The 27,329-nt window shown below is 39.3% G+C and overlaps 1 protein-coding gene and 1 long non-coding RNA gene across 6 annotated transcripts in view; one reads left to right on the top strand and one right to left on the bottom strand.

Annotated features, from left to right (window-relative positions):
• The window catches only part of LOC137191974 (adhesion G protein-coupled receptor B1-like), a 61,430-nt gene that overhangs the window by 24,095 nt on the left and 10,006 nt on the right, over positions 1-27,329 (bottom strand). For 3 of the 5 annotated variants that reach the window (XM_067602494.1, XM_067602496.1, XM_067602495.1), the window contains exons 1-6: positions 21,145-21,265; positions 5,653-5,756; positions 4,093-4,195; positions 3,845-3,995; positions 3,687-3,756; positions 3,312-3,378 (exon numbers count right to left, since the gene is read on the bottom strand). In XM_067602494.1, the coding sequence (XP_067458595.1) occupies positions 3,312-3,378; positions 3,687-3,756; positions 3,845-3,995; positions 4,093-4,195; positions 5,653-5,756; positions 21,145-21,147 (498 nt within the window). In that variant the 5' untranslated portion in view covers positions 21,148-21,265. Of the gene's footprint in view, positions 1-3,311; positions 3,379-3,686; positions 3,757-3,844; positions 3,996-4,092; positions 4,196-5,652; positions 5,757-21,144; positions 21,272-21,470; positions 21,551-27,329 lie in introns of those variants that run through there. The other 2 variants (XM_067602499.1, XM_067602497.1) reach the window with 2 other exon arrangements.
• LOC137191975 (uncharacterized) lies at positions 15,044-17,659 on the top strand. Its single transcript, XR_010930473.1, has 3 exons — positions 15,044-15,304; positions 15,677-15,871; positions 15,995-17,659. It is a non-coding gene; the product is annotated as an uncharacterized lncRNA (long non-coding RNA).

Genomic DNA, 27,329 nt, shown 5'->3' with positions numbered 1-27,329 from the left:
GCCAATTGGAGCAGTAGCTCTTCATTAGAGAAGCAACTTGTGTAAAAAGCAAACCCAACACAAGCTGCTCACTTGTAGGTGGGAATGAAGCGCTGGGAAGTGAATCACTGAAACTGCAGCAAATGCATTTGATTACTGAAAGAAGCACAGACTGTCACTGCAGTGTGTGTTCTGCCACTCTTTATATCTGTGATTTAACTCAGGTTTAGGTTGAATATCAGGGAAGTTGAGGTGACAATTTATAGATGAATTCATCTCCAATATGATTTTTATAATCGATGTAAGTCTTTTGCTTAACTTATACTCTTTTTTTTTTTTTTACTATATTTTCTATAATAAAGCCATCAGATATCATACAGAGAAGTAAGCAATTATAGACAATGAACTTCTCAAATTGTCCTGATATATTAAAGTAATTGCCTCCAAGTTCTTATATTCCATATTGGTACAACTTGGGAGTGCACTATTAAACTTGTACTATAGGCACTTCCTAAATGAGCTGTGTTTTACTTGTTAGTTAAGTAAGGGATAATACCCAACAAACTGTATGATTGATGATATCTGACAGGTTTGAAACTATATTTGCATTGTTTACACTGAGCAGCTATTTCTTTTTGGATTGGTTACACAAATAACACTAGCTCCAAGCTCAAGTCATGTTGTTAGCTTAGCAGATACATGCTGTAGATATGCTTATTAAAGGACGGGTTCACCATTTTTTAGGTCTGTCTTGAAACAACAGTCATGTGCCCAAATGAACGTTGAAATAAGTTTTTCTTGCCACAGTCATTCCTCCTGTTCATATTGACCATTAGAAGATCCCTTCATAATTACCCCCATCACTTATGATGTAAGTGATAGGGGACAACACAGTCCTCCCTTTGTACAAAAATGTATTTAAAAGTTTATCTGAAGCTAATGTGAAGCTTGAATGTGTAGATATCTTTCAACGTTACAGTCTTTTTAGTGCCAAAGTCCCTCTTTTGTTACTATACTCCCACCACAGCTCAACAGGGAAACACTGTCTGAGGAAACACAAAGAGGGAATTTGATGCTAAAAAGACTGTAAATGTGTCAGATATCTACTTGATATGACTAACTCAGACTGCTGAAGACTCATATAAGCTTCACATCGACTTTTAAATGACTGTGTGGACACACTGTGGATTTTGGCCTCCATCACTTCCATTGAAAGCACATTTGAAGGATCTTTTAATAGTCAGTATGAACAGCAGAAATGATTACAGCGAGGAAAACCTCTTTCACTGTTCATATGGACACCTGACTGTTGTTTAAAGACACACTTGAAAAATTGTGAACTTATCCTTTAAAAAGAGTTAAATGCTTTTAAACTAGGGAAGGTAAAGAGAAGGCAGGGGTGGGAAGGAGGAAGTAGGTGAGGAAAAGAGGTTGCAGGGACAAGAAGAAAGAAGTCTTAAGGGAAGAACAGAGATAAATAAGGAAAAAGAAAATGTAGGAAGGAAAATAGGAAGTAAAGGAAGGAAAGAGAAGTATGCCAGGAAGACAAGGAAACTATAAAAGAAGGATGGGTCATTACATCACTGTGTAGCACATGAAGACACACTGGTGCCACACTTGAAAGCTCTTGGTGCAGTTAGTGTAGTGGTGAATAGGCAGACCACTCCTTCATCTCCCCTCTCAGCTTCACAGCTTATCAATCTGGGTGATGGGGGCACCACTATTTTGGTGTATTGTTAATTAGCTAATGTTTCAGGTACATTTCGTTCGATTTGTATGTTAATGCAACAATTTATTTGCATGCAAGTTTTGTTTATGTTATGCTCGATTTAAATGTGATTGAGGTTAGTAACAGACTAACGTTAGTAGGCTAAACTGTGATAACAACCTAACTAAATGAACTCTGAGCTGTTAGCTAATGTTATGTAATGTGATCTACAGTTTTTGATATGGTGACCAGGCAGACAGCAGGGCATCCGACTAATGGGATTACAGCCCAGGTGTTGATTTTATCACGGCAGAGATTTCTTCATTCATAATTACTATGCATTACTTTCTGATGAAGTTTCTTTAATTTTTTTCTTAAAATTCCTGATAGCCATGAAATGTATGCCTTTCTTTTATAGCTAAGGGTTAGTTTATAGCCTACCGATGCACAATTTATAATCAGAGGAGGTTTGTAAATGTTTCATTTGAATATGTGATATTCCCATATAGCTATTATTAGTAACCTGTCAATCATTGTAAAACTGCCTCTGGATCAAAATAAAAGGAAGAGAGAAGTCATGAAGAATACAGATTTTGTTAACAATATTTATTTATCCTAAACTAAATATTTTATATTTTTTTAATAAATATTATTTAATATTTTTGTGACTCGCCATGAGCCCTGTTAAGTATGCCTAAATCAGTCAGTATTCTCTGAAGTGTGTTCTTTCATTTGGTAGAGACCTTTCATCATCAAAGGTCACATGACGTAGATATGTTGGGTTTTAGTGTGTTTCTCCATGCATCTCCCATAGGCTAAAACAGAACTGCCAACAAAGTCTGGCAGAGCATTAGCTCATCGACATAATGACCCTTCCTTCTTTCCTATAGTTTCCTTGCAGGAAAAGAGTAAGTAAAAAAAGGGAAAATTAAGAGGTAGGAAGAAAAGGAGGATGTAGGGAAGAAACCAAAAAGATAAAGAGGAAAAGGAAGAGCTAGGGACAAAAAGGAGGAAGTTAACGAGGAGAGGAGGAGGCAGAGAAGTAGGGAAGGTAAAGAGGCTTTTATTTATTTTTAACTTATATATATATTATATATATTATATAATATTTTTTACTGTTATTACATAGTTGTAATAGTTCTGATAAAAACTATCATATGACTACATGTATAAATAAAATTCTATCATATTAAAAATAGCTAAAATAATCAGTTTAATGTAAAATATTTTAAAAAGTTTAACGTGCTAACAAGGTAGGAGAATTTGCTTTTCTGAGTTTATTTATTGTCCCATTTTAATCTTGTGTGGTGTTTAATCTTTTAATCTCTTTATTATATATTATGCTATATATTTTACTATTTTGTACAAAAAAAAAATCACAAAACAAACATTAATACGTTAAATAACATTATTACTATTATAAACCACACCATGGATTGCTTTTGAAAAAATTGTTCATGAATTTATGGAGGTATCCAAACCAAATATTGAATTGAATATATATTTTTAAAGTGAATAAAAACTGTTACATGATGAAAGCTAATGCTACTACTAAGCTTAAGTTCCATTGTGTGCAGAGGCTTTAAAAGCAAACCAACACAGACGAAGAGGAAAGAGGAAATACCAAGACTACAGCTGCAGCAGGTCCAACAAATGCATAGAGAAGACCTCCTTCCAGAGACAGCCAGCAGCTACGAGAGAAGAGCAGGAAAACACGGATGTAGAATGATATGATTAGAAGGATTGGAGGTGATGGAGAAGCAAAGCGGGGAAGGGAAGGGGAGAAACACATGAGGGGTTGTAAGAGCAGGGAAAGAATGAGGTGAAAGGTAAAGGGGAGTAAGCATGAGTAGGAGGATGGTAAAAGATAAATGAGACACAGAAAGAAAGAGGTTAATTATGCTGCACACATAAACCCCCAACCATGTGTAATATCCCTGCATAAATAGTTAAAGAGCATGAGGTATACTATAGTGAATCTATAGGAAAGCATGCTTACTAGCTCTGTGTTCCATATCCCTTTGCCTTAGTGAATCCCACTGAGATCGCCACCACGAGAGCAGGGAGACCTGGGAGGAAAATAACATTAACATAAACACAGGAGAAAGACCATGAAAAAAAGAACAACATGATGGACAACAGAAAGAAAAAACCCACCCCAGCCAAGACATAGGAAACGCTTGCGTATGATGCGATTCCTGAGACGACCTGTCACTGCCATGTAGGACTGCCACGCCTCTGTCAGAACCCAGCAGAACGAGGACAAGAAGAAGAAATGAAGAAATGCCGCGATCAAGGTGCATAAGACCTGAGACAGAAGACGAACAAAAGTAAGCAGGATGATTCTTAATAGATCGGGCGAACTGTGATCATATGTTATCAAATAGATTGGGATTGGTCCTTACCTTATTTCGTGTCTGTGTCTGTCCGATGAGAATAAGAGCATTGGAGGAGATGATGGAGAGGCAGAAGTTAATGAGGATGACTGAGCGCTCAGAGCGAATGTACCTGCAGGAAGACGAGAGGAAACATAAAAACAATGAGTGTAGTACTTACTGAATCCCTAACATGGCTCCACCTGGCACCTGTAGCCAAGATCACAGTGATCAAGCTAAAGCATGCATTTTATGTTCTGACGTGGTATTTCAGTCACTCCCTTGCAAGCTAGGTTAGGGGCAGACATCGTTCACATGGGCCTGATGATCAGACTGAACTACTTTTTCATTGCACTTCATTCATTCAGCCAGTGTGTTGTGTTCATGTTAGCCAATTTCATGTTGGGAACAGGGGTGTTTTGTTTTTCCCCAACCAACAAGACACAAGATGTATCCATCCCAACGTCATTTATAGCAGACTAAGTAGCTTAAGATTTATCGCTAGAAATACAGAATACAATTTCTGAAGAAATATGCAGATTTAAGACCTGCAATTCAACTTACAGCAACTTGTACAGCTGCATCAATCCCACCCACACTCATCGCTAGTTTTGTGGCTATATTTCTGTTGGATGGAGGGTCACTAGGTAGCTACATCCATGTAGAAAGATGTACATTCCAATCTTTAAGTGCAACACACCCCGGCTGCATTCCAGATTGTCCTGTTATTTCATGTGGGTCAACTGACGGCCGTCGCAGGCACTGAACATGTGGTACAGCTAGAAGTAGCAGTTAAGGTACAGCAGACAGGATGTGCTGTTCCATGGAGCAAATGTGATAAAACTGCTGCTTTTATGGAGAGTGCGCCAATGCTGGGAAACAGGACAGTGTTTTATACACAGCCTGTATATAAAGGTGGATGTAGTGACCTTCTAAATAAGGAGTGTGGGGTGTTACCTTTCACGCTCTGGAAACAGCCCCGCTACCTCAGACCCAAGCTAATGTTAGCTTACTGGGAACACCGAGCACTGCACACTTGGGCTGACGTTAGCTATTTCAGCTAAATTGTGCTAACAGGGCAGGTATCGTAATTAAGTAACATTAAACTTAGTGAAATATTGCAACAATAGTCCAACTCAGTGCAAGTCCTGGAGCCAGGGAGAGCAGCAGGCGAGCCAACTGTCAATCACAGCTGTCAATCAGCGCCCACACAGCAGACATCAAAGCAAGTATAAGTCTTCAGATCTTAGTAACGGAGCAATAATTTCCAAAATGACCACCAGCACACTTATTAGAGGCCCCAATTTAGGAGTTTACGTGCATAAATCCGCAATGATGCTACATGAATCAGATGCATTTGGGCTGCACAACTGGTAGCCAAAATACAGTGAACTTTCATCTTTCTACACAGTCAAGTTGTACAACAAAAATCATTCATTAATTCTGAGAACTTTTAGGTTTTATATTGAAACTGCTCCTCATTGTTTTTTCAAAGTACATGCTGACAGGTTTATCTTGAACTTTCTTCTTACTCTCAGTAATGGGATAATTTTCTAGGTCCCATTTTTTTCTTATTTTGCCTTATCTCACCTCCAGACAGACACATAGATGATGATGAGTAGCAACAATGTCAACGAAGACACTCCACAGCCCACGATCAGCGTCACAGACGGGAGTTGTGTCTTATCCATGTTCTGAAAAAAGAAAAAGAAGGCAGACGAATATGAAAAAGTGTTCAGTGTGGTCATGTCTACAAACCTTATGACACGATCGAAATTCATCAGTGGAATCCATTCTATGCATCACATCACCCATATCAACAGGACAATGAATAGAAATATTATAGTGAAAAATGTCAAAACCATCACTGCAAAGTCCGAGAGCAGCTTTGGCAGGGTCATGCAGATCTGTAGTGTGTGCAGACTTTGACAGGAGCTGCCAGCAGACAAATACAAAAACAGAAAAATTCCCCGTTGGCTCGATTTGCTGAGAGCTCACCTCCTAACTGGGTCATTCATGGTTCAAATGCAGCGGACTACATTTTCCATACCAGCATTTCAGTTTGATCTTTTCAGAAGGCCAAAGTTCTATAGACACTGTAGCTCTCACTTACAACCAACCAACCATGAAGCCTTTTATTAAAACTCTGGTTTGTTTGTTCATCTCAAGAATGTGTGACCAAATTTAAACTGCTGCCATGTGCTGCAGCCATACTGGAACTGATGTGGGCCAGTTTCACAAAAGTGAACAAAAACAAAACAGATGAATTTGTCCACCTCATGGCTGCACCCAAAATTTGCTTCTCCGAGCTGGAACTGATGTGGCAAGACAGTTCAATACTCCATTTCCATCTGGTATTAACATGCAAACTCTATATAAACATCTTAATTAGGTCAAGAAAAAACATATTAACGTGGGTGCAGGGTTTCCTGCAGTATCATAGTGGAGGCGCAGATTAACTGATCACTTGATAGACAGAAAATTAATCTACAACTATTATGAGAATAAAATAATCGTGTCATTCTTTAAGGACAAAAAGCCCAAACATGTGCTTGTTACAGCTTCTGAAATGTAATGATTTGAAGCTTTTATGTATCATACATAATAGTAGTGAATACATTTAGATTAAAGACAACAAGATATTCACGTACAAAAGACATTTTTCTCTAGTTTCGGACATTTTATAGACAAAATGATTAATGATAAAATAATCTGCAGAATATTCAGCCCTAAGTAGATGATAGATGGTAAAAGTGCATCCCAGGATTTAAAGAGAAGCATGACAACGTGTTGAAAAATCAGTGTCAATCCCTGCCATGAGGTGAGATGTTAAACCACTGGAGGTACGGTAAGCAAAAAAATGTGCGTGATAAACAGTGTGAAAAGTGTTCTCTGTGTAGCAAAACACACTGCGTGCTTGTGGCTCATTATGTGTTTGCTTCAGCTTTCACGCTGTGTAGTTCTGTGGACAACAATGCAGAACATACAAAATGGCAATTGACAATGACAATTCAGCTTGAGAGGCTGATGGTTTGACTATGATTAGAGTCAGTGAGTTTAAGTGTGTAGCCCCAGTTGGCCGGCTGTACAGAGGAGTGTTTATGGTGGGAAGTGGAGCTTTAAAGGTTAGCAGGATGACTTCATACACCCACACAAACACATACACCCACCCACCAAAGCACTGCTGTGAACTCTAAAACTAAAATAATTGCACTGATATAGCTTTATAGGAGAGGCTTTTCTACCCTGACGAGAATAAAATTCCGTGAAGAATACTGCATGCACGCACGCACGCACACACACTGTTAATGCAGGTATCTGGTGTCTGTGGCTGGAGAGAAGTCAGCAGGCTGGCTGCTTTTTGAGCCTTGGTTGCAGAGCTAGATGAGTTCAAGGTGACTCAAGAATAAACCAAAATATCTCAAATCAGCAGACACACACACACACACACACACACACACACACACACACAGTGATGCATGTCAAGTCAACTTCACATGACCACATGTTCACCATATACTGCGGACATTTTTCCTTTCCTGAAAAACCATCCCCATGTTAAAGCAGACATTGTCTTGGTTGTCACGGCAACACTGTAACATGGCAGCAGAGAGCATGAGTGTTGTGGAAGGGTGTGTGTGTGTTTATGCCTGTGCTGCTTGGGATATGTCCAATTGCCAATATTAATCTTTAAAAATAGGCGCAGTAATTAAGAATTATTATCTTTACTACTGACTAGTTTACTTTATTATGATTTTTATAATAATCATTATGCCCTATTTATACAGCACCTTTCACACAAAGTACATAACACATTTAAAAAAGAAAAGAATAGACCATTTAAACAACAGTTAGAATATTAAGGTATTTATGTAACATCTTACTGTGAAAGATAACTGGTAACTCTGAGTGGCAAAGAAATGTAGTGGAGTAAAAAGTACAATATTTCCCTCTGAAATGTAGTATTAGACATATAAAGTAGCACCAAATGGAAATATTCAAGTAAAGTACCTCAAAATTGTACTTAAGTACAGTACTTGAGTAAATGTACTAAGTTACCTTACATCACTGCATGGTGAGAGACCTAAAATAGACAGTTTGTTTAAAAAAACTAAAACCTATTTGAACAAGGAAATGTGTGCTATCACACATGGACTAGCTAATACATGATAGAATACGTGTTTGTCAAGCTAACGTCAGCTTAATCAAATGGCTTCACCACACATAGGCATGGTCATAAATCATACTAATAACAACAGAAACAAAAGTTTCTGGAAGCCTTAACAGTTAAAAGTTTCTGTCACAAACAACAACGACAATCACTCTTCTGCCCTCGTCCATTCCATCATTATAGTGTTGTTATTAATGTAAAGGCATGTACAGACAGTGCAGTCCTAGTGTAGCCTAAATATCCTCCAGCTCTATCACTAGTCTCCTCTATCTTTTGAACAATTCCACCAAGTTCTATTCTAACTCTTATTTGTTACTAACTGTATGGTACAACCTATATTAACCAAGTTATAGCATGATATTAAACTTTAAACACTGAACTGATTCAGAGCTGAAGATAATGTACAACAGCCATGTGACATCATGCTTCACCCATATCCAGTCATCCTGCATCATTCCTGCTCTAAAGTGGACTCAGTAGAGCTTCAACTGACCACATGATACTTCTGAGCATCATGTTTTTTTGTTTGTTTGTTTTTATTTTATCAGCATTAGTTAACCTAATCATACTTCCACTTTGAACAAATGCTGGTAAGAAAATTCTATTGGAGCATCTAGGATATCAGTAGCTATGTAGTCTGGTTTCTAGAGGAAAACATGAAAGCCATTCAATACAGATTTAAGTTGTCAATGGCAAAACATGTCATGTATTAAAAATTACAAAAGAAAGCAAAAAAAAAAGAGTGAAGCCACTGATGCTCAGCTTACTTTCATGAGTAATCATCAAAAACCAATGTAGCTTTATACAGCTGTCCAGTCCTAATGCTGGTGTGTTGTGGCCACGTGAAGAGAGTTAAGGTGAGGTGAGAGGACACTTTAATGAAATAAACTGTGTGGTGGAGGTGGACATGAGCCCCCCACCCCCCCACCCCTTCTAGCAGGAGATAATTGGCTGAGTTTATAGCCTGTCTTGTCTGCAGGTTTGATGTGTGTGCTGGGGCTAAGTTAATTAAATCCTTCTGATTAATCTGCACCGCATTTAGTTCCTTCTCTAAAAGCAAAGATTACGAGTGCAGCAGAATGGAAAAGCGTCTGCTGAGACAGACAAACTTTTACTTCCTCTTCAGCCAATGACGGAGCTCAGTTGGAGTTCTCACACAGCGTCCAAACGAGAGCAGCCGAAATAAAACGGCCAGACTGTATCATTCCACATGAGCAAAATGAGAGAGACGCTCCAGCTATCACCACTAAGGAGATCTCATTTCCTCTAGAGGTCTATCAGATGAAGCTGCTGACAATAGTAAACAAAGATTGCTTCAACACTGGTATGAGAATGGATCAGTTGGATGATAAAACTATTGATCCAAATACTAATCAAAGTAAAGTCACTCCTCCTGAAGTGGGGCTTGTTGTAAATCTAATCAGCTAAATCAAGTCAGAACGATAAATACTAAAAATCAAATCAAAATCAAACAGCTTCTTATAAACTACCTCACTCATAAGACATGATCTGATGTTAGAATTGCATTTACACAAATTGGTTACTATTTTGATAATTTATTCATTATAATTTTTATAGCAAAAATGCCAAATATTCACTGGTTCCACCTCATCAGATGGAACTTTACTATGCTTTGCTTATATAAGCAAATATATCACAACAAGCAATTTGGCATCCATTGAGTTCTGATGGCCATTTTTAACTAGTTCTTTACATTTTACTATTTATTATTTTCAGTTTAAATGAAAAAGCAATAAAATCAAATTAATCAATAAAATAATCAGAAAATTACTCAATAATGAAAATAATTGTTGGTTGCAAATACTTATTCAACAAGCTAACAAATTAAACTGAGCTATTCAGAAAAAGTCATATTTACAGATGTGGAATATGAAACGGGGAAACAACTAGCTCTACTCTGTCCAAAGTTCAAAAATACACCTACTAACACCTCTGAAGCTCACTCATTATTTCATTGTATTTTGTTTGTTTCAGCAGTGGTTTAAGGGGATTTACATACTGGAACTTAACAAATGACTTTGCGCAGCTTCCTAGAGTCTTGTCATCACCTTGTCAGACAATTAGCGGGAACACCAGGAAGTCATTGCTCCCAGCCAAGAAATAGTCCTGCACCTAACCACTGATAAAACCACAGCGTGTCTTTTTCACACTGCAGTTGCTGAATGGATTAAACAAACAAGATATAACATGTTAATTAGTGAGCTATAGAGATGCTGGTAGGCAGATTTTGTTACCTTTGGACTGAGCCAGGCTAGCTGTTTCCCCCTGCTTCCAGTCTTTGTGCTAAGCTAAGCTAACCAGCATCTAGCTCTAGCAAAAATAGCATGCAGACATGAAAGTAGAATTTTATTTTCTAGTTAACTTTTAGATTAATTGCCAACTATTTTGATAATCGATCAAATGTTTTGAGTCATTATTTTAAGAAAAAATGTCCGAATTCTCTGGTTCCAGCTTTTCAAATGTGAATATTTCCTGGTTTCTTTAGTCTTCTATGACAGTAAATTGAATATGTTTGGGTTGTGGACAGAACAAGGTATTTGAGGACGTCATCGTTAGTTGTAGCCCTAAAATTTTCTCATCTAAAGCAAAAAGCAGGAAGGGAAAGGAACAGCAGAAAATAAAGGAAAGCTAATAAGTGAATTTCTGTCACATCCTGCCTGGACTTCGTTTGGTTTTTGGACTTTTTGTGTTCTTTTGGGTTTCTGGTAGCTTAGAGTATTGTGTTTTTTGGTTTCCTGGTTTCTCTGTGTTTCCTCCTCCTGTGTTCGTGTGCTCCTCCCCACACCTGCCCTGTATCAGTCTCGTCAGCCCTGCCCTGGTCCCTGTGTTTCCCTCAGCCAATCACTCCCAGCCTACCCTTGTGTCTAGTCACCTGTTCCCCATTCCTTGATTAGTTTAGTTTGTATGTAAGGTCTGGTTTTCAGTTGAGTCTTTGTTGGATCGTCTGTTTTTGTCTTGTCAAGCCTGTTCTGTTGGAGGTACACCTGTCCCGTCACCTTTTGTTTGTATGCTCACGTCAAAATAAAGCATTTTTCTTCAGTCCTGCTTTCTGGCTCTGCATTTGGGTCCACTCACCCCTGCTTCATCCTGACAATATCCCCAAATGTTGAACTATTCCTTTAAGATGACAAAGTCTGAATACATCCCAATATTCACATTGATGAAACAGTGTTACAGGAGCAAAAGTAGCACATCAGGTTATGTTTAACAGAAATAAGCACCATTCTGGAAATAAAACAAAGACTTCTCTTCTGTAAAATATCTGCTTTGCCCGTGAAATTCACACAAAACAGAAATATTCTATTTTATCATGTAAACACATACTTTTCTCTCATTGGATATTCAGCAGAGCCATGTAGATTAGATTTATTTGCCAATTTAAGTATGACTACCATGGATATTTCTGGTGCCCCTTAATAGATAAAACACTGTGTATGATGACCTTGGTCTTATTTACTTATTTATTACTCTCAGAATGTGGGCTACCGACCAAAGCTTGTCACTGCATCTGCAAGCTCCTAACAGCACATTCAAACTGAAGAAAAGGCTTACGCAGGCTTACAATATCCAAAATGATAGAAGCACAAGCACTCTCATTTATCCTCTTCCCCCTCAACACACATAAGTCCAGCCGTAGCAGTGAACTGGGCTCAGGTTTTGGGGCTTTTGCCTTTGACTGCAGTGCATTTTTTTTTTTCTCTGTTTTTCCTTTTAAAAGCCTGCAGAAAAGTTGGACTGAGCAAAATGGACACAGGAGGTGGCAGCGAGAGTAAATGATGGAGTAAGCAGAGGGAGAGAGGGAGAGCAAAAGTATAATGCAGCATCAGAGCATGAAAAATGGTGTGATGAAGTGACTGAGGGGTAGAGAGAAGAGGGATGGGAGGAAGAGAGGAGCGAGGGGGAGGACAGAGGAAAAAGAGGTTGGGGTGTTTATCATGCTGGGGCTGTCGGAGGCTAGCTGCAGACAGAGCGGCTGGGCCATTTAGAAGCTACTATGTGTTGCAGTCGGAATAATTAGCATGGTAGCCATGGATGTCTCACAAAATAATAGAATGTGGGGGAAGGGACAGCAGAATGAGGAAGGAGAGGGGTTGCCTTTTCCTTCATTCCTGGCAAAAGAAGCCGCCACAATTTAGCTTCTCTCATGGCACAACGGAGCTGTGAACAGACTGTCATCTGCACAGGTGGAGGCAGGCTGCAGGGGAGACAGCACACTGAGGACGCCCTGAACTGGTTATCTGATGATTATTAGCTGATCATATTTCACAAGTACCTGTATCTGAACAAGCATAAGAGTCTACAGCCATGCTAGCTGCTCTGTGTGGTACACTGGTGCTTTGAGCTAAATGCTACTGTTAGCATGACAACATACTCACAGTGACTATGCTAACACACTGATATTTGGCAGGTATGATGTTTGTCATGTTCACCATCTTGGCATGCTAGCAAATAAGCACTTACAAAGTACAGCTGAGGCTGATGGGAATGTCATGGTAGTCAGGTATTTGGTTATAAATCGAAATACTGAGCAAACTGAAATTTTCACCATGTAATGGCACCAAATGACAAGCCAGAGGATCACCAAAGTCAAAACAATTCATCCTGAAGGGACCATGGATGTCTGAACCAAATTTCATGGCAATCCATCCAATAGTTGTCCAGACATTTCATTAAAAAACAAAGAAATGTCACCAGCTCACTAAAGCCATTAGGATTAGTCCTCTTGGAACCATAATTGTCTGTACAAAGTTGTGTGCCAATCAATCGAATGGATATTGAGATGTAGCCTATCTCAGAATAAGTGAAAACTTTGACCTGATGGTGGCCCTAGATGAAAAGTCAGGGCATCATCACCATCATTAAGATGCATCATCTTGGCACTATAGATAACTACACAACATTTCATGACAATCCATCCAATAGTTGTTGAGACATGTTCACTGAAAAACAAAAATGTCAACCTGCTGGCACGGCAATCTATCAAATATTTCAGTCTGGACCAAAGTGATGAACTGACAAACTGCCATATTGGTCAGGGCAACATGCTATAAACTCTCAGAAGACTGGACTGGTAAGATGCTTGAATCGTGTTCAGCTCAGGGATGCACAAACTGTCGCACAATCTAAACCAGATCTTGGGGAATTAATAGCGTTCCAGCAGCAAAGCTGACAATACAGTCGAAACAAGCAGAATGATATGCGATTTTTTTTTTTTTTTTTTCAGAATTTTATCACCAATATTTTGACTATTGTTAGCATTTTAAGTTTAAGCAGACAAAAATACTCCAGTTTGGCAAGTGTGCTGTCATTGCCTCAAGTTGTGAGGGCTGTGGAAAGCCATGCCCCCAGTGGTGCAGTCAGTAAGCACCTTCTCTGGGGATACAAAGATCCAGGGTTCAAATCCCTGGATGGCCAATTCAAACTTTCCCGCCATGTGGCAATTTATGCATTTGATAGGTTCTCATTCTTCTGGAGGTCATATTATGTTCAAGACTGCTCCACTGTTACCTCCGGCTAACAGCTAATGGATGACAACTAACAGCATCAACCATTTTTATGTTTTCAAAAGAAGTGAAAAAAAGTGTTTCTTATTAAAAAAAAAAAAAAAAAAGACGAACATCTAACGGCTGGCAACAAACGCTGCCAACATTTCAGCTGCGTAACTAACATTATGAATCTGACTATAACGTTAGTTAGCTGGATAGCAGGCTATTTCGTCATACCTTCATACCATCCTGACATCGGGGTATGCAGTAGGCTATATGACGGCATTTGTGTTAGGAGCGTGGAGGAATATCTGAGGAGCCATGAGTGAGGATACACAAGAGCAGCCTTCATGGAAGTCTTTCACTGGCCCACACACCCCCTTATTGGATATCAATTACTGACTAGACACTGCAGCTCACACTGTCTGAGTGGAGACAGATTAGTGATTAAACTCAAGCATATCACTCCCAAATTTTATATTTAACTTGTTTTCTGATTCACCATCTAGTTAAATATCTGTTAACTGTTATGTTGGTCTGATCAACAAAAGAACCACAAACAAAAATAGATAGGAAATAGAACCCTTCTTCTATAGATTCTTGCTGGAAGACCCGACAACACTTGTTGCCACAGCGGATACCAACCCCAACCCTGAACAGTGGGTTGAACAAAGATGGTATGCTGGTGGTCAGACTGGCAGTTGAATAAAATCATGTGGCTAATAAACTGGTTTTGTAGTTGGAAGAAGTCATCTCAAGATAAAGTTATATGTAGCATTCAGTACGAAACCCAAAATACTCCCAAACAGGAGCATTTTTCTTTCTTATTAGTCCTGTAATTTCATCCCCATCACTCGTAGTCGCTATCTTTCTCTGCCTGTTCCACCAATAGAAACTGACCTCTGGTGGTGCGTGCTGTGCACTACAATGCATTATCTCAATACAGCATGTCCATATCAGTTCAATAGAAAGAGGAGCATCTGTATTTTTGATGGTATTAAAAATCATACTTTTGGGGATTTCTAAATACCCAGTTATACAATATAATACCTTGATACCACCCAAGCCTACTGGCTAGCTAACTTTTCTTACAAATTGAATGTTTCCCAAAGAGAGAGTTAAGGAGGCAGTGGGAAGAAGCTGTAAGACGGAAAGGTTTTCCCACCAGTGAGTCCTACGTGCTCTGCAGTGAGGACTTTGACAGGACAGGTCATATTGTCAGGATTAGAGATGGAGCTAAACCATCTCTCTTCAGTTTCCCAACTCATCTCCAAAGAGCAGTGTATCACTAGGCTATAAGGATGTGATAGCTGGTCAATGTCACACTTTGCGGAAAATGTTTTGTTTTTGTTTTTCTGTTCTTTCTGAATGTTTAGGAATCAATAATAAATTGTGCATTACACTGTGGCATACTTAAACCTGTTCAAGTTGTTTGTAAGTATTTTTTTTTCTTTCACTTTAGCCAGTGGTAACCAGGACAACACAAGCCTCAAGGAAGGCTGAAGAGAGCCTGTCAGTGGACTGTTCTCTGTATTTCCAAGAGACTGAACCTCTGCCTAATGTTGTGAGTATTTGTACCAGCTATGCCCCAAACAACTGTGAGCATCATGGCCCTGGTCATATTCAAACCTCTCTCTCACTTGCTTTTTCTCTCTCTCTCTCTCTCACTCGCTCTCTGCAACTCTTTTCAGATACACTCACACATACGCAGGCGCACACATGCACACATTGAAACATGCTGGTGTTGAATATGTGTCACTGACACACACACACACACACTCAAACCCACAGTGCTGGCAGTGGAATTGAGGGGTCATGAGATCAAGTAGGTGGGCCAGCTGATAGTAAATTGTGCTAGCTATGCACCAAACAGCTGTGACTGTGAGACATGTGATATAAACATGACTCAAAACATTTTCATCCTTCTTTCTACTAGTACAACTCCTATGTACTGCCTGCATCTTCCACTGGTTTAAAGACCAGCATCAGTGAAACCTTGGCTAGGGTGGATAGTCTGGAGCATGAGATGAGGAACCTGAAGGACCCAGAACAGAGGGCAAAGAACATGGTGCGTGGTCTTCTGGAGGATCTGAGGGGGAAGAGCTGAAAGAGAGGCTTGATATCTACTCAGGTACAATAAAAATAAAGCTTTATGTAGGCTATACCTTATGTCTACACTTTCTCATCTTTGTTAGACTTCCTAGTTATTATTTCAAGGGCACTTATTAATTAGTCTGTGCTAACTGAATTTCAGATCTTCCGATAGACCTCCTGTCAAACCAGGGCCATGTGTACACAAAAGACCAGAGGGAGTGTGCCCTCACTCTCCACCTACATGGTCCAAAAGATTTATAAATTATCTTTTCAAAGAAGTCTTTGTCATCTGAAAAGAGCAAATATCTGCATTAAGTGTGTGTGTCGGGGGGTGGGGGGTGGGGTGTTTAGCGGCCTGGAATAACAATCCCTCTGCAGGCCAGTTCCAGGCCATTTTCCGCTGTCTCATGATCCGATACGGTGTCTCTCCAAGCACTTCAGGCAACGTGGCAGCACAGGATGAGACCGTGTCCCTGTCTGCTGTTGAGATATCCTCTGCAGCAGAAGAAACTGAATAGCTTCCATCACCTTTTTGTTAGCATCTATGCAATTGTGTGTGACCATAGCTACCTACCAACCCGCTTTGGTGGCCTTGCGGACAATGCCCTTGTGTACATATCAGGGGTTGTCCTTCGACAGATTTTGAGAAAGTTGTCCTGTGATGTGTGCTGTGCTAGCTTGGTGACAGATGCTGTAACGGCACCATTTGATCAGAGCTACCACTTGCTTACACTGCGAAACAAAGGAGAGCTGATGATTCCTTCTGAAGGTACAGTGAAGGTGGTCAGATCAGCTGAACGATTTATTCACCAGTCATCGTTGGGGCAAGCCGTCAGAGTGTCCTTGTCTGATTTACTATTTTTATTTCATTATTTACTATATTATACTACATATAGGCTACTATTTACTATACTACACCTTACCGTACTTACAGGCTATTAATTAGGGCTGTCACGTATTGCAGTACCATGCTACAGACAAGCCAACCACGGTGGATGGCAAGCAACCGCCAAACCATGCTATGTCCCCTTTTTTTCTTTTTTCATGAGGCTAGGCCCTTCCTGTTTTACACTTCAGTGCGTGTGTATTGAATTTTTGGCGGCTCCCCGAGTTCAGTCTGTCTCCGACGGCTCCCACAGTTCGGCCCGGTGGCTCCTGAGGATCCTGCCCGCCAGCTAACCTGGCGTCTAGCCCTCATAACAGAGCCAGCTAAGGGTGAGCTGACTGGCGGTCGGTGCTGATGCTCATTAAAAACGTGTATAGACATGTTAAAAACACGTCTGTAAGAATATTCTGTCTCCATTATGTGTTTAAATTCTCCCAGGTAACTATGAGGCCATGCAGGTAGTCATTTAACGTGTGATGTAGTCCAGCCAGATTCCATTCATAAATCCCAGGTTTAAGGGGACTCGGCTGTAGGCCTGTACTATACTGTATAACTGCACAATATACACAACAAATTATATATGCATTATATGTATATCTACTATGCTATTATTATTATTTTATTTTATCATATTATACTATTATTAATCCAATCACTATTTCATTTACTATTTTTATTTTATTATTTACTATATTATACTACTATTACACTAGATATAGGCCTACTAGTTACAATTATTAATCTAGTATATTATTATCATTATATTACCACCACTAATGTACTATACTGTATATTGTTGTGCTACTACTACATCCCACTTCATACTATACACTTTATACTTATAGTCCATACTATTTATACTGTACTATATTTTTCTATTTTTACCATGTCATGTAAATTTGTTATACTGCTTTACCATCTGAATTTCCCCTCTGGGGATCAATAAAGGCATATCTCATTTTATCTTTTAATTGTGTTTGTCTGTAACTGTCTGTCTTGTAGTATATCTGTATCCTTTCACTACTATAAAAAATATAGAAAGTAGACTGACTGCTAGTGTCTCACTATTTGATTTGTATTTGCCAATTTTGTTCCATTTTTCTCACTGATCATAAACCCTTCAATATAAAAACTCATTGAAATTGGTTGAGAAACGTTAACGTTATAGTGCTTTTTATCCAGAAAAATGCAGCTCCACCATTTACTACAGTACATCTGTTTACAGGCCAGTCTTGCCCGGACCAATATGGCTGGTTGACGTATCACAGCAACAGGCCGAAGCTATGAGTCTTTCCTACTTAGAAATTCCACAGAAGCAGATCATAAGATGTCGGCCCCTTATGACCCCTGTTGGTAAAGGCAATTTAGTTAAACTAGACCTGAAACAATTAGTCAATTAATAATCAATTATCCGATTAACAAAAAAATAACCAGAAACTATAATAATCAACGAATCCTTTACGAAATCCTTTAAAACCTTTAACGCAATAAAGCCAAACATTTGGTGTCTCCAGCTTCTAAAATGTGTGACTGAGCTTCTTTTCTTTGTCTAATGTGATGGGAAGATGACTGTTGATCAGACAAAACAAGCTGTCACCTTCAGCTGCAGGAAATTGTGGTGGACATTTTAGACCAAATAATGAATTGATTAATTCAGAAAATAATTAAATAATAATAATAAAATAATAAAAGGTTAATGGACAAGGAGAATAATCATTATAGATCAAACCATGGAACTATTAATTGAAAGGTAATCAAAAGATTAATTGAAAATGAAAATAATCTTTAGTTGCGGCCCAAACTAATTTGTTGGGAACAGACATCACTTCAGCACAATATCAAATGAGATGAGCAGAGCTTTAAGGCTGGCCCTGCATGATTACCTCTCTCTTCTAACCATGGCAAACATTTACATGAGGCATATTCCTAAATTAATCATATAGTGATTATTTTTGTTATCACTTAGTCTTACTTTCTCTATCAATCGATTAATTATTTGGTCTATAAAATGTGAGATTCAGAAATGCCCACCACCATTTCCTAAAGATAATGTCATCAGATTACTTGTATTGTCTGACTAATGGTCCTAAACCTGAAAACATTCAGTTTATGATGATATAAAACAAAGAAAAGCAGTTAATTCATGTACTTTAAAGGATTGTTTGTTTTTGCTCCATAGCCAGCAGTGTTTGCTGTTCCTGCTGCTGTCAGTGATGCTGGTGAAGCTGCTCAGTGTGTCAGCTTGCAGCTTGTCAAGGTGTAACCCCCCCACCACCCCACCCCCCTCAGCCACAGCTAGAGCCCTGCCTAGACAACACTACCTCTGGGATGAAGAGGAATGTTATGGCTGTGACCAAGGACCATTAAGCCTAAAAATAGTCAAGAATCATGTCAAAAACACATCATACATTAGACAGACAGCATGTGTGTTAAAATCACTATTGTAACTATGGCTGTCCAATGGTACAAACAGCAAATCATAATGATATGAAGCAACTAACCAGCTATAACCATTATTAGTGTGATTATCTTTTACTGGCAACTGACTCAATGCAACACTTCAACATTGTGGGAATTCTCTCTTTTCAAGAGTAAAATGAGAAGATCAATACCAAGCTAATGTGTGTGCATTAAGCTGGAGTCAGGATGAGGTTAGCCTAGTTTAGCATTAAGACTGGAAACTGCTTGCCTGGCTTGTCCAATAGAAATGTGACTGAAGCTAAAGCTAAAACAAAAATGTAAAAACATCCATTTGTGAGTTCAGGGGATGTTGCATTGTGGAACCATTTCTTGGTTAACAACAGCTGGGCACAGTGACTGTGTGCGGCCCCTCAGAGTCTTGTCATCACAGTGAAGTTGTCAGTACCATCACCACTGGTGCACAGAAATATCAAAAGCTATGCTCATCAACTACAGCCACCCGTGCTTTAGCTGGAGACGCTGCACAGATATACTGTTGTTTGTCAAGAAATAGTTCCAACAAGTAACTCTTCATAAAACCACAAATTGACATTTATGATTGTGTACAGATAAACGAACAAGATACAAGTGTTAATCAGTGAGGTTTAGATGTGTAGACAGACATTTTTATGTACCATGGACAGAGCCATGCTAGCTGTTTCCCACCTGCTTCCAGTCTTTATGCTATGCTAGGCTAACCACGTCCAGCTTCTTCACACATAAACATATTTTCCAAAACTCTTCCTGTAAAATTGTCATCGACCAAGTCTCAGTCAGCCGACTAATATATTGATCAACTGATCATTTCAGCACTGAGACAACAAAGCACCGATGGAACACACGACTGCAGCCTCTCAGCATGAGGACAACAACCACGTTCAATACCGAAACCTTCGCTCACATCCCTCACATCACGCTCGTCTGTTTTTAATCACAACCACGTGAACAAACAGAGACATATACTGTATGTTTGCAAGCTGAAAACAGTTTCATTTGTTTAAACCACAGCAGCTTCCTCTGGCCTATAGCCTTCCTTCTGGGCCGAGCAGGCAGCAGGATGAACAGCACGCTGCCTCCTATGTCTTTAAGAAAGCCTCGTTGCCCATGCTGTTACCAGGGCAACTAGTGAACAAACTGCTTCCGAGGCAATTTCCAGTCTAATAATAACTAATCGCACTGAATGAAAATTCCCCACAAAGACACTGCCCTTTTCCCCACAGAAACTGGGGCAGCTTTGAGTCACTGGGATTCTGCTGTGGCTGCCTGCATGGCTCCCTGTGTCCAGCTGCAGACTACATTGCGAGGGAATTGTGCTCTGTATCCAGCTGTAGCTCCCGAGTGTTATTAAAATGTTTTTCATTTTTTCTCACATTAATGGATTGCCATGCAGCACCTTCTCCACTGGGCCTGGTAACCATGGAGACGCCATTGACAGTCAAATATGTTAAAATATGCTAATATGAACATCATTTGTTGGTGTTCACATGGAATAAGAAAAGCAGAGGAGGAGGGGGGTGCATGCAGGTATGATCATATAATATAACATGATCTCACTCACCATGTCATGTATGAATATCAGTACATCTGAGCCTGTGTATTCAATACACAGGTTAGCACACTGCTGCCCTGCCTGTGTGCATTTCCTCTTGAACACATAAACAGCCTGTCTCCTTCTAGGTGCAACGTGAATAAAGAAGCCTCCAAAAAATCATTTTCGTTGGCAAGTCTGCAATTACCTTTTACAGCATGGTTTTGGCATGTCGAGACAGAGAGAGAGGGAAGGAGGGGGGGTGGGAGAGAGGGAGGATCTGTTGATATGTAATGACAATGACGCCCTTTGGAAAAAAAAAAAAAAAAAAAAGAACACAGCTGATGCATTCACACACACAAAAAAAACCAACAAAAAAAACACCGTCTCCGCTACCTTTAACGTCAACGAAGTCAAGGGAGGTTGTCGGACTTACCATTTCGGGATTTAGCCGTGCTAAAATGGCGAAGGTGGACAGTCTGTCACACACGCATTTGGTTCTGAATGAGTCGACTAGCACGGCTTTGCAGCCCCTGGCAGACCAGGATCCCAACAGAGAGGAGCTGCACGGGAGAAGCACACACACACACACACACACACACACACACACACCGGCAGACACACACAGACACACACACACACACACACACACACAGAAAGAGAGAGAAGCGATGCGGTGAATATAGAGGCAGCGCCGGCAAAAAGGCAAAAGAAAGCGGTTCAGATCCCGCCGCGTTACACCGGCTATTTAATCCACTTTACATCTCCGCCGGTTGCAGAAGGCGCAGAGAGTGAAGTGAAGGCGGTGATGAGGAGGCTGTGAGGCGGCGTGCTGCGGGTCTCTGCCTGGACACATCACACCAACACACTGCAAACCCCAAAGCCCCACTTATATCATTAGTATTATTATTATTATTATCATTATTATTTATTATTATTTATTTATTATATAATTATTATTATTATTATTGTTATGTTGTAATAATATACTAAGCTAGCCTATTTGGTGTTAAAAATAATTACGACATCAAATGTATAAATATCCATTATCCATAATTACTATCAGTATTAACACATTTTTTGTAATAATAATAATATAATAATTCATAATAATCACCATTTGTAATTACCATTTGTAAGCCTATTAAAGAAAGTGGAGTTTGTAATGTGTGTTTCCATGGTAACAACCAATCACATCCGCTGACAACTGACAATAGATCATATCAAAGTACACCACAGGTGTAATTAATAACATTAATAATGGCTGCACTCTGTTTGGGTTTACAGTGTTCTGGTATTAAGCATGCTGTCTCACTGACATGACTTACTGTCTGAGACAATGAAACTTAAACATTGTTATTCATTACACCTGTGCTTTTCCTGTTTTGACAAGTCACAATGTCTGCAGTGAAAAAGCTAAAGAGGTCTGGCTTTGTTTACAATACTGTGGAGCTTTCATAAAGAGGAAAAAAACAATTTAGAGACATTTGCAAGTCCTTGGAACTATTTTTATTTCTCCTGCTGTGACTCTGAATGTTCTTGTAAAAAAAATCCTTTAAAAAATCTTCAGTGGTTGCTCAGTTTTTTAAGGATTACAAAGAATATGAAAAACTTAGACCTACACTGTGTACAGATTGCATGTAACAATAAATATATTCTGACCATATATGGGTATGTATATGTACGTGGGTATGTTGTGTTATTTTTAAGTATTCTTCAAATGTAAGCATGAGTAGTAAAGCACTTAATTTTTGAGTGTGGTGGAAATTAAAGACACGGATGACTTCTTTGAAAAAATATATTTTACTTACTTTCACATATATTGTATGGCAGCCCATTTGTGCCAGGAAATAAATGGGGGGAACAGATGAAAAGTCAGGAATAATAGAAATACTGATAATAAGTCAAATTTTATGACATAAGTTTGACAAGTATTTTCTTAATTCCACACTCACTAAGTCAAAATGATGAGATGTTATTGACAGAGTCATAAGATTATATAATTATGACTTTTTGACTGTTCCTGTTGCATTATTTTGACTTAGAAAGCCAACATTTTGACTGAACATCTCTATCATTTGTTTTCTAACCTTCCCAGCATTTCTAGTAGAAATAGACTTCCACAGTTTCTAAATTTGACATTGGCCGTAGAGTTCTAAAGACACATATTGATTTGTCTGAGCACTATCATTTCCTGTACAAAATGGCAACATACATCATTTTATTGTACTAGGTAGTGAACTATCACAGTTAGTACATGGCGTATCTTTATAGTATTAGTAGATAGTGTGGAACTGGGATGTTGGACATTCTTCCGCAACCAATCAAGCAACACTTAACATAACCAAGCTGAAAGCCACAGATAAAGCAACAATCAAATTGTTAATAACACTGACTAAATTATAACAATATGTGGTCAGTCATCATTTATGGTTTCCTCTTGGTACACAGAATGTCAGTAATGTAAACTGGTTTCAAAGTGTTGTTTGTGAATCAAAGCAGTTTGACACACTGTTGCTGTAGGCTTTGGTACTTTGACACCTTTGGCAATTAGACAGCAAAAATCCATTTGACTAGGCTCCTGACACAGACTGGCCTTGTATTACCGTGCTTCAGCGCACACAGAAATTAAGCAAATAAGTCAAATTGATGAAAAAGCAACCAAGTGTTATTAATTAACAACAAGCAGCAACAGGCAACAGACTTAAATTCTCCTCGCACAAATTTACATCCACTTGATTGACTTGAATTTACATCGACTTGATTGAGCAGCACGCGGGTTCTGACTAAAACTTGTACTCCAGCCATGGAATCCAAATTAATTTGTCAGGCACTGACAATAGCAAGCATTTGAAATGTCAATCATCATGCTGCATTTTTGAAAGACGTTCAGAGAGATCTATAGACTGAATTCAGGCCTCACATAGACCAATCGAATGAAGGACAGCACAAGATGCCAATCTTTTATGTAAATGTCTTTACTGTTACACACATGAGTCAGAAATACATTTCTATATAACTGTATAACTGGCTTCACAGGGCTGTGTTAGTCCTCACAGTGCAAAGACTCATGGGATTATTCCAAAAATGATTATACATAATTTATACTTACAATTTATCATTTTTCATATGTGTCAAAACATGACCTAAAGGAACACCCCCCCTTCACTGGTCCATTTTGCCCATGAGCATCCACAACCTGCTGGCTTACAACACTGCATAGTGTTATGCATCATCTGAACCCCAATGTCTTCTCACTGGATACATAAGCGTATCTCTATCTTTACATGGCAGGTCTACGGTTTACGAAAGCAGCTCGTGTGGAATTCACTTGTATGAATATAATGCCTATAGTTATTGAAAAATTGCATGTACTTAATATTTAATAATACATTTCATAAGTTAGTGACTTAGTCTTAGGAGCAAAACTCTGAAGCAGGAGAAGGACTGCCACAGTTTTCCCTTTTAACATTCACAAAACAGGTAAAGTAGCCTGTCGTGTTGTCATCAGTATGCCTGTAAAGCACAAAAACTGTTGGCAAAACAACTCTTAACCATAATCTGAATGTTGCTGCTGTGAAGACTGAAATGCGTCAGAGTGGACATTTGATCCCAGCCAAGAATTTTAGAAATTATGTTTATATCTGGCAATTCTGCTCCTCATGATTTATGACCAGTTCCAACGTACAGTACCAATGAAGGAAGTAGTGTGTTCTTTATGCATTGAGGCAAAAAGTAAAAGTGTGGGTTAGGGTCGGGTGAAGTGTGTCTGACTTTCATACAGGAGAACAGAGTTTGTGTTCCGTCAAAAACAAGAAATGAAGCTTCATCTTTTTATTACCTGTGACCATGATCTTTCCCACACCTTAACCAAATATTTTAGTTGCCTAACGCTAATCTTAACCTTGTTGTTAATGTCATGCACAGATATTATAGAAAGAAGGAAAGAATTTAAAAAATGTTGGCATTGAAAATATGAGCATGTAATCCATGGTTTTGCAGAATCATCCATTAATAATGTTACTGTCTGGCAATAGGGTTGTTTGAGCTACTATGGCAACACGCTGCAGCTGCGTTAACCTTTTCCACAAACTTCAGACAGTTATAAATACAGACCAGTGACAAATCCTAATATGTGGAACTCCACTTGGGGGATGAACTGCATTCTTGTGAAATTTATTTTCTCATTTAGTGTTTTGATGAAGGTGGTGGAGACTAGTGCTGTCATGTCAGTATGTCACCAAAAAGCAGCAGGTCTACAGTCCACTCCTTCCACTGCACTGCTTGATGTACAACAGGCTGTATAACAGCTACAGCCTCAACAATATTAAAGGGTGAGGAGGGCAGCAGGTGACCTTTGTTAATGATGGTTTAGCACAAGAATATTTAACTGTCACACCCTCAAACATCAGTTGGTTTCTTAGTTCATACACATAAATGTAGTCTTCAGAGTGTGTGTGTTTGTGTGTGAATGTAGGGTGTGTGTGTTTGTGTTAGCCCCAGGAGGTGGCTCAGTGCTGACATTAGCACATCACCTCCAACAGAAATCCAATATATTAGGACTCAGTGCAGTTCCTCTGTATGGCTGACGTGATTAGGCCTCTCTCTGAGCCACACAGTGGCCTGCAGACAGTCTTGCCCCACCGTTTAAGTGGATAATTTAGGTGCTGGTCCAGCAGCCCTGCATGGAAGAATGTCCTCTGCCAAGAACAGGCCACATGGATGAAAAGCAGTCTGCCAGCACCGAGGAAATATATAATCACGGGCTGTTATGCAGAAAGCTAGGGAGGGGGATTCCTGCATGAGATTCTCTGCTTACAGGGATGATCTATGATACAACAAAATTCAAATATTATTATCTTGGACAGTTCAACCAATATCTGGACTCAAATATATATATTTTGACAAACAATGTCTTGAACTAAATTAGCCCTATTTGTAGCACTGTTAGCATGCAGCCTTACACTGGCATCTTAACATTGCATTCAATTTTAGATTTAGTTTAAAGGAGCACTCCACCCATTTTACATGAGGATCAGTTGATTAGTCACGGGGAGTACAACACAGCCAATAACCCTGATGACTATCATCAGGGTTATTATTGTAGCCATGATGACGAAGGTGGTCTAACTTTAACGAGGTAGTACCTTTAACCCACATCACATGTTTCTCTAACCTTAAAGTGATCATTTTAACTCAAACCATGGTCTTTCCCTAAACCTAACCAAGTGTTTTTTATGCCTAAACCTAACCAACCTCAACCACAGCGTTGTCACATCATAAAACATCATTATTTTTGAACAGTGATTTCTAATGGTTTGGGAAAACCCAGACAAATGTTGTTGTCTTGCCAATTATTGCTGATTAGAAGATTAGAATATGCTCCTATATGTCGTTTGGGAGTCACATGATTAAATGACATATTTGGTCATTTAATTTGGAGGACTTGTTGGTTTACAGCTTGTTGCGCTGTCCAGTTAATGCATGTTTAAGAACGAAATGATTTAATCTCTAAACTTGTAACAAGCTGCTATTTACACATTATACCTATATCAAAGGCAGTTATGTCCTGGCTTAGGTGAGTGCTTTCTAAATGAGAGGATGCATCAGTAAAGCACATGGATAGATAAGCTAGTACAGCTGAACTGTGGCCAGATACTGTAGCGAACACTTTCAGTAATTAAAACTCTGACACATGACTTTGGTCCATGACTTTCTGTTTCATTCTCAGGGTATTCATCAATGTCCTGTGCTTTAAAACAGCTGGTAGCTGTCAAATGAATTTGAATGAATTAGCATGCTCTGAATATAAATACAGTAGACTGTGAGCAGTCTGCGCCTTACAATAAAGCCTCTCTCTATTCAGAAGTGCTAGTAAACAAACATGGCCCCTGCCAATCAGGGATGGAAATTAGCAGCGGCTACCAGCCAAATGCCAGTGAATTTATGAAGTTGCTGGTGAATTTGTTCAACCTACCAGCCATGGTGGCTGAACTGTAACATTACCAGTCAATGGTGAGTCTCTGCTGCAATTCATATCATTTAATTTCAGCATGTGTGTGACTATGACATTACTGTCTGTGCCGCTGTGTGCGTGATGTGAGCCGTCGTGTGGCACATGTCCATATCTGACTGGCAAAAAATCAGATATATGAGACTGATCAGAGTCGGTCACCAGTCATGGCCAATCAGCTGGAAACCATCCGTTTTCGAGCGGTGGCCAATCAATCAGTGCATCTCTACAAACAATGGTTTTATTTTAGGGACTAAAAAATTTAAAATTGGTGGAGGATCACAAAGCCTCCACAAGTAGGTGATCTGCACTGACAAGGAAAGTCGGCTTCGGAGAAAACGGCTGCAATGACTGAGTGTGTGTGTGTGTGTGTGTGTGTGTGTGTGGGTATGACTTAAATCACTTTCAGGGACACACCAACTTAAGACCAGTTTATTGGGGATGGCTTGTGACAAAAGCTGTGTCCCCTATTGGTGAAACATTGGTTTTTGGGTCAGTGGTTAAGTTTAGGGTTACAAAATGGTGACTGGTAAAAAAAATATGAGTGGGCAGTAAAATTTAGTATCCACCAGCCAAACACATACCAACACAAACTAACTGAGACAGCA

This window comes from Thunnus thynnus, chromosome 10 (assembly GCF_963924715.1).
Source record: "Thunnus thynnus chromosome 10, fThuThy2.1, whole genome shotgun sequence".
Lineage (NCBI taxonomy): Eukaryota > Metazoa > Chordata > Actinopteri > Scombriformes > Scombridae > Thunnus > Thunnus thynnus.
This window is presented reverse-complemented; position numbering and strand designations above follow the sequence as displayed.